The sequence below is a fragment of the Carassius auratus genome, chromosome 41 (genome assembly GCF_003368295.1).
Source record: "Carassius auratus strain Wakin chromosome 41, ASM336829v1, whole genome shotgun sequence".
In the NCBI taxonomy this organism is placed as follows: domain Eukaryota; kingdom Metazoa; phylum Chordata; class Actinopteri; order Cypriniformes; family Cyprinidae; genus Carassius; species Carassius auratus.
Window position 1 is genome coordinate 23,814,747 of NC_039283.1, and position 9,389 is coordinate 23,824,135.

Consider the following 9,389-nt stretch of genomic DNA (forward strand, 5'->3'; position numbering starts at 1 on the left):
TCAGTAAATAAAGTCATTTTTCACGATTTGTTGAGCTCTTTGTTTGAATGTGTGTGACAGCAGTCGGCCGCATTATCAGACGCAGTCAGACATTCGGATCAAGCGTCTCTCAACAGAACGGATTTGAGCACATGTTTCTGGTCTGTGTTTTATTTGTCACAATGGGAACAGACAAAGCTGGCCTGCTGTTGTTCTGGTCGTGCGGTTTATTCTTAGTCTCAATGTCACAGATGAAACAGTAGAAGATGTTGGCATTGTTTACTGTGGTATTTGAGCAGCAGGTGTGGCAGTAAATGCTTATAAATAACCTTTGAGACCCTAAACTCTACCTGAATCACACACTGTACACTCACATACGCACACACACACACACACACACTTCGGTGTCTGCTCACATTCATACAGGGGACACTAAATCACTGTACAGTCTCTAAATTACACAAGCTGCTTTTAAAGCTGCTGTAAAATGCTGATAAAAACACGTTAAGCAGTTATGACACACAAAGCTTGCGATGGTCATCATATTTAGTTGAAATATGAAAATTGATAAATGTAAATATGACTCCAATGTTGATTTAGTGTTATACTTTCAATTTTTTTAATTTTTCAATTTTTCAGATTTTCAATTTTTCAATTTTCAGTTTTAATTTTTATTCTTTTTATTTATTGTTTTTTGCTTTTGTCATTTTCATCAGTGTTTTATAATTCTATTTACCTCTGTTTTTATCTCAGAATTAATTTTAACACTTTAATTAATTTAGTGTTATCGTTATAGTATTTATTAATATTTTGAAAATGTTCTGTTTTATCTTTGATTTTATAAAAAAAAAAAATAGTCATTTTGATGCTTTTGCCATTAATATCAGTTTTCTTATATTTCTCTTTAGCAATATTCTTTTTTCTGTATTATAAATTATTAATTTAATGTTATTTATGTATTAATGTTAATTTCATTGTTATTTATGTAAATAAAATAGTCATTTTGATGCTTTTGCCATTAATATCAGTTTTCTTATATTTCTCTTTAGCAATATTCTTTTTTCTGTATTATAAATTAATTTAATGTTATTTATGTATTAATGTTAATTTCATTGTTATTTATGTACTATTATAGAATGTATTAATATTTTTTTTCTATTTTCAGCTTTATTTTTAATTTCAGTTCATTTATTTATCAGTTTGTTTTTTTATTTTTCTATTTGCTTTAGCTTTCAGTATTTCTTTAAATAATTTCATTAATTAATTTTGCAGTTTAAAGTGTATTTTATTTATTTATTTATTTATTTATTTACTTATTATTTATTATTTGTTTTTTGTTTTTATTTCAGTTAATAAAAAAACTTTTAATAGTTTTTTAGTTTTAATTATAGTTAGGGCTCAAATTAATAACAGTATTATGAATTTTTCTAAATAAACTATTGTTTATTTCTGTTATAAAAGTTGATAACAGGGGTGTTTTATCATATAATTTTTATATATTACTAATACTAAAGCAATAAACCACTCAATATCATGCATTATAATTAATTTACATCAGTTTTTAACTTACTTAAGGAAATTACAGGCGTAAATGAAGGCAAACTTGCACAGTTTTAAAGATTATTGAGCTTTCTTGTGAGGAAAGCTTTATCTGGTGTCATTTCCAGATTAATATCTGATCTTACTGCAGACAGACGTGAGCGGTAGGATCTCATCTGATCTCTTCTTCAGAGGCGTTAATGCAGATCTGAGAGTTTATATTGCTGAGATCCCAATGCATTGTTTCCACAGATCTCTTTTCCCACAATGCACTGGTCCATTGTGTCATTCCCGGTCTTCTGTCCGCTGATCTCACTGTAAGTCTATCTGGATGCTTTGAATTGATCACTGCTCCTGCTGTGGCTCTATATTTACAGCTTGAGGAGGAGTTTGTGGAGGTCATCTTCACCGCAGAGACAGAGACGCTGAGAGAGTTAAAGGAGGTGAGACAGAGGAAACAATAAGAGACTTGAACAGAAGAGCGAGAGACGGGTGAAGGTCGAGGAGGAGGAGGACATCATCTTAAAGGCCTGAAGAACGTGAGTGGATTTATAACTTCAACACTGCTTTCTCCTGCTCTTCAAGAGTTTCTTGCTTTAGTATGTACTTGAAGATCAGTGCTTGTCAAACGGTGTCTATTCTGCAAAATACTAACAATCATTATTTAAACTTGGCACAGTGTTTCGCTGCAGATTCATCTTTTGCTTAATAATGTGACGAAAACTAGTTCACTGTTTTGTTCATGTGATCAGATAAATGCAGTAAATACATTTACAAAACTAGTTTTCCTGTTCGTTATTTTGTGTCACGCTGAATATTGTCACATTGAAACCAGTAAGAAAGGCTGTAATTAAAACGTAATTCGAAAAAAAGAGTGCAACTTGCAGCACATTTAACCCCCAAAACATCTAATGAAAGATTTAGAAATTATATTTTGTATAAAGAAAAATAAGAATGGTTTAATCTGTATTTATTATTTTAATTTTTTTTAATATATATATATATATATATATATATATATATATATAACATACAATAATAATAATAATAATAAAATATGAATTCATAAAGTAAAGGGTTTTACAGCAATTATTTATATATATTATGAAGAATGAAGTTTAATTTTTTTTATTCTTTTAATACATAAATTAGCATAAAATAATCTTGTACCATAAGATATCAGAGGAATCCAAATTGAAAGAAAACCTATTGCAGTCTATATTATGTAGAAGAGGTTCGGCTGGCAAATGTTTTGGGAAGACAAAACATACAAAATGGTGTGAATTTATGCATTATTAATTTTGATAATTCATTTATTTATTTTGTTTATTTTAATTTCATTTTTGCATCCCAATGATAAAAATTGGAAGTGAAACATGTTGAATAAATCAATGAATGAATGAGTGAGTGAATGAGAAAATTACTTAATGAACGAATGAATGGACGAATGAACGAACGAACAAATTAATGAACATACGAACAGATGAATGAATTAATGAACGAATGAATGAACGAACGAATGAAGGAATGAACAAATGAATGAATGAATGAATGAACTAACAGATGAATGAATGAATGAAATGAAATGAATGAAAGAATGAACTAACTAATGAATAAATGAATGAATGAACAAACAAATGAATGAATGAACGAATAAATCAATGAATGAATGAACGAACAAATGAACGAATTAATGAATGGATTAGTGAATGAATGAGTGAATGAATAAATAAATAAATGAACGAACGAACGAATGAATGAATGAATGAATGAATGAATGAATGAATGAATGAATGAATGAATGAAAGAACGAACGAATGAACGAATGAATGAATGAATTAGTGAATTAATTAATGAATGAGTGGATTCATTAATTTAGGAATGAATGAATAAATGAACGAACGAATGAATTAATGGATTAGTGAATGAATGAATGAATGAATGAATGAATGAATGAATAAATAAATAAATAAATAAACGAACGAACAAATGAATTAATGAATGAATGAAAGAACGAACGAATGAATGAACGAATGAATGAATGAATGAACAAATGAATTAATGAAAGAATGAATGAATGAATGAATGAATGAATGAATGGATGAATTAGTGAATTAATGAATGAATGAGTGGATTCATTAATTTAGGAATTAATGAATGAATGAATAAATTAATGAACGAACGAATTAATGAATGAATGACTGAATGAGTGGATTAATTAATTAACTAATAAACGAACGAGCGAATGAACGAACGAACAGATGAAAGAATGAATGAATGAATTAATTAATTAATAATGTATGAATAAATGAATGTATGTATGAATGAATGGAATGAATGAAAGAATGAATTAATTAATGGATTAGTGAATTAATGAATGAATAAATAAATAAATAAATAAATAAATAAATAAATAAATGAATGAATGAATGAATGAATGAATGAATGAATTAACAAATTAATGTAGTGAATTAATTAATTAACGTCATTTTATTATGTGTGTGTGTGTGTGTGTGTTCAACTTAAAGTTAAATAAATAAGAAATGTTGCCTTGGTAACTACACGAAAAATGTTAAAGTTCAATATTTTATTTGATTTCATGACATCGCTATACAATCCCAGTTTAGATTATTCCAACAGACCATTCAGTTCATAAAATCTAAAAACCTGATCAACATTCAGTCGTGATTCTTTGCATTCGTGTTTCTCTGCACTCTGTACATTGTAAACCATGCAAGCAGCAGAACACCAAGATGAAAACTCCTTCCGTTTGGAGTTTATGAGTTATTTCTCATGAGCCGGTTCATCCATCACCTCCAGAGTGTTTCTCCCAACTCGTGTTTATCTGAACACACTGTTTTCATCGTGAGAGACGCTGCTGGCCTGTCTCTCTCTCTCTCTCTGTCTCTCTCTCTCTCTCTGTCTCTCTCTCTCTCTCACGCACACACTCTCTCTCTCTCTCTCTCTCTCTCTGTCTCTCTCTCTCTCTCGGGCTGATGACAGATCAATGTTAATATGCTGCAGAGTGACCCTCTGTACCGAATGTTCAGACAAGCTCCTGATTGGGGTTGAGAGGAAAGGCCCGGGACAGGAGCCGCTGTCGTTCAGATGTAATCTGGTTAAAGCGGAGAGGAAACGTGTTTCTCTGTCTGAGAGCGTAACGCAGGTGGTGGCTGTAACTCTGGGATAAATGAAGCCATCCTTCAAAGCTGACCTGATTCTGTTGTGTTGGGCAAGGGCCGTGTGTGATTTATGACTGCGGGTCTCTCACCATCACAACTAATGAAATATTATTCTCACAATAACTCACAAAGGGACTTTTAACAGGATTCTGATACAATGTATGTCCCTCTTCTCCTTTTCAGTTCTACCTGCTGTGGTGGAACTCATGAAAACAAGTTCAGGTCAGATTTCACACACACACACACACACACACACACACACACACAAAGAAAACTAAAGAAAAATATTAAGCAGTTTTCCATTTTAAAAGATTGTTACAATTAGATGGTTTAGATGATACATTTTTTATTATTAACTTATATTTTAATTTATTTATTTTCATGTACGCTTTTGTTTTAACATTTCATTTTATATAATTATAATTTTTTTGTATCATTTTGGAGTAAGATGTATTTAACTTTAATGAAAATAGTGCTCAATATGTATGTAAATATATATATTTTTAATGATCTGTTTTCATTTTAATTTTAAATTACTAAAGTCATTTTAATTTTATTGTGTTTTTAGTACTTTAAATTAAAATTAGTATTTATTTTATTTTATTTTATTTTATTTTATTTTATTTTATTTTATTTTATTTTTAGTTAATGATAATAACCCTGAATTGCCCTAAAGGCTTTATTCTTATGCAAAATGTTTTTTAAATATAAAACATATTTCTTTCTTTTAAATTTGTTTTCTTGAAATACATTTAAGCTTTTCATATGTTATGTAATTTCAGTTCTTTTTTATTTTATTTCAAGTAATGAAAATGTTTCTATGGTTTTAGTTTTAGTTAATGATAATAATCCTGAATGACCTTATATATATATGGTTTGTTTAATGTTTAATGCTTTTTTAAATATGGTTATTTTCTTTTCTTTATATATATATATATATATATATATATATATAGATAGATAGATAGATATAGATATAGATAGATAGATATAGATATAGATATATAGATATATAGATATATAGATATATATAAATAGAGAGAGAGAGAGAGAGAGAGATTTTATTTAATGCTTTTTTTAATATGGTTTTATTTCCTTAAAACTTAATTTCTATGCGATATTATCTATATATTTTTGCCATGTGTCTTGCTCTTTACAGGTTTAACAGGTGAGATTAACTCTTTATTGTGATGCAATATTAAGACCAGGTCCAGGTTCATTTTGCATGTGTCCAGTATAAATATGGTTTTTGGAGAGGTGATGGAAATGGGCCGTGCATCGTCCTGTATCATCACTGCTATGTGTCTGTCTTCTGCTCACATACAGGTGCTGCCGAGAGCTTCGTCATGGCAAACAAAATCATAACCCAGCGCTGCCAGGAGGAGCAGATGGAGCAGATGTCTCACAGCATGCAGATGTCGTCCCAGATCAAGAAGAGAAAGTTCAAATCCAGGTAGAGCCACGCTGACCCTCCAAACATGCCGTGAAAATTCCCCTGCATCAGACCCCTGCATTCACACGCTTCCCAGCTTTAGGAAAGCAATGTAAATCATCAGCCGAATTAGCAGTTTTAATTAGTGAAGCTCGGTCTGGTGTCCCTGGATCAGAGAGCAGCTGAGTCAACACACCAGCTCTTATCGGCTCCTGTTCAGCTCTTCTGAGGCTTTCTAACGGACGCGACTGGAACATGTTTTCAGCGTTTACTCATCCTCGTGCTGGTTAACCCATAGGATCTTCTTTCTTCTGTCAAACACAAAAGATACATATTATAATTCATAAAACTATTGTATGCAGAATGTCTACGCTGCTCTTTTCCATTCAGTAGAAATGGCTTATGTAAAATAAAAAATAAAAAATATAAAATTAAATAAAATTAAATAATAAAATATATTTTTTTATCTTAAAACAGGATACATTTCAGTGTAAAATGTGTATAGTTTTGATGAAAATACTATAATAATGCAAAATAAAGAGATAAATATTAATAAGAAGAAAATTAATGGCCCTAAAACAGGTTTGCATAATATAATATAATATAATATAATATAATATAATATAATATAATATAATATAATATAATATAATATAATATAATATAATATAATATAATATAATATAATATAATATGCATTGTTTTGATGAAAATGCTGTCATAATGCAAAATAAACACATAAAAATAAATAACTGATGGCCTTAAAACAGGTTTACATAATATAATATAATATAATATAATATAATATAATATAATATAATATAATATAATATAATATAATATAATATAATATAATATAATATAATATAATATAATATAATATGCATTGTTTTGATGAAAATACTGTCATACTACAAAATAAACACATAAAAATAAATACATAAATAATCAATGGCCCCTTAACAGGTAAATATAATATAATATAATATAATATAATATAATATAATATAATATAATATAATATAATATAATATAATATAATATAATATAATATAATATAATATAATATAATATAATATAATATGGCAGATATTGATTTGGGTTTGATGCAGCAGTTAGTTTTTTATGACAAATGATATTTTCAATGAATAAAGACTTAGAATTTGGGTCTGTATTCACACAAAACGATCATATCTGACTTTTTGGACCAATTTTCTGAAACATTCTGCCTAACATCACAAACAAATATTGTGAAGATGAAATGACTAAAATGCTCTTTAATGAATAACAGTGATTCATTAGCGTGGCACATGTTGGGGATCATGCGTGTGGAGATCACATGACAATAACTGATGGGAAAGCAGCTGTTTCTCCCTGACATTCAGGACATGTTCTGCAGTTATTCTGAGCTCACAGTGTCACGCTGAGTCCCAGATGAACAGCAGCGTTCAAGGCCGGATTTATAACAATAGACACACACAAGCTCCTCCAAAACCAACTGTGCTGAAAGCTGGCCAGGACATTCATGCATCACTCTACTTTAATTTATCACGTTAAAAATGCACATTGCAATACAGTATCGTGCTAGTCAAAAGTCTGAAGTTATACATGTCTTTTATTGTCTTTTCTGTTTACCAAAGCTGATTCATTTGATTAAAAATACAGTAAAATTTGTGAAATATTATTACGATTTATAAAAACTGTTTTCAAAGCTGATTTATTTGATTTAAAATACAGTAAAAATTTTGAAATATTATTACGATTTATAAAAACTGTTTTCAAAGCTGATTAATTTGATTAAAAATACAGTAAAAATTTTGAAATATTAATACGATTTATAAAAACTGTTTTCAAAGCTGATTTATTTGATTTAAAAATACAGTAAAGATTTTGAAATATTATTACGATTTATAAAAACTGTTTTCAAAGCTGATTTATTTGATTAAAAATACAGTAAAAATTTTGAAATATTATTACGATTTATAAAAACTGTTTTCAAAGCTGATTTATTTGATTAAAAATACAGTAAAAATTTTGAAATATTAATACGATTTATAAAAACTGTTTTCAAAGCTGATTTATTTGATTTAAAAATACAGTAAAGATTTTGAAATATTATTACGATTTATAAAAACTGTTTTCAAAGCTGATTTATTTGATTAAAAATACAGTAAAAATTTTGAAATATTATTACGATTTATAAAAACTGTTTTCAAAGCTGATTTATTTGATTAAAAATACAGTAAAAATTTTAAAATATTATTACGATTTATAAAAACTGTTTTCAAAGCTGATTTATTTGATTAAAAATACAGTAAAAATTATTTTGAAATATTATTACGATTTATAAAAACTGTTTTCAAAGCTGATTTATTTGATTTAAAATACAGTAAAAATGTGAAATATTATTACCATTTATAATAACAGTTTTCAGTGTGAATACATTTTAAATTTTAATTTATTCCTGTGATGTAAAGAGGAATTTTCTGCATCATCACTCCAGTCTTTAGTGTCACGTGATCCTTCAAAACTCAGAATAATATGATGATTTGAAGAAATTCATACTTCTATTCATCGTGGATGCATCGAATTGATCAAAAGTGACAGAAACGGCATTTATTATATTACAAAAGATTTCTATTTCTAATAAATGCTGTTCTTTTGAACTTCCTCTTTATCTGTGAATACTGAAAAATCAAATCTATCGGTTTCCACAAAAATATTGTTTTCAACATTGATAATAATTAGAAATGTTGTAGAATTTTTTTTTAAGGATTCAGTAACACTGAAAAAGAGAGGAATGATGCTGAAAATACAGCTGCGACTCACAGAAATAAATAGTATTTTATTATATATTCACAATTAAAACAGCTTTTTAAAATTGTAATAATATTTCACAATTTTACTGTATATTTTAATTAAATAAACGCCGCCCTGGTGAGCACAAGAGACTTCTTAAAATAATCGTAATGATTTCTAACTCTTGACTGGTTTGCGTATAAAAGAATTGAGTTTCCTTTAAGCAAAATATAATATTTTTTTATTTTCATTCAATTTTGGGGTCAAATGTGACCTGGACTAATGGTTTCATGAGATTCCCACATTGTTATACTGTAATGTTGGCCAAAGCTGGTGGGTTTCAGTTACCTGAACTTCTCTTCTTGCTGATTTCCCACAGCGTTTGTAAATGAATCTCACACATCGCCATTGTTCTCTCACGCTCATATTAAACAATTAATCACAAAACTTCCCTCTTT

The 9,389-nt window shown here is 28.4% G+C and overlaps 1 protein-coding gene across 1 annotated transcript in view; it reads left to right on the plus strand.

Moving 5' to 3' along the window:
* Positions 1–1,695: 1,695 nt before the first annotated feature.
* Positions 1,696–9,389, plus strand: part of myom3 (myomesin 3) — a 53,961-nt gene continuing 46,267 nt past the window's right edge. The window contains exons 1-3 of the mRNA XM_026227772.1: positions 1,696–2,057; positions 4,884–4,922; positions 6,027–6,153. Of these exons, the coding sequence (XP_026083557.1) occupies positions 4,907–4,922; positions 6,027–6,153 (143 nt within the window). The 5' untranslated portion in view covers positions 1,696–2,057; positions 4,884–4,906. The remainder of the gene's footprint in view (positions 2,058–4,883; positions 4,923–6,026; positions 6,154–9,389) is intronic.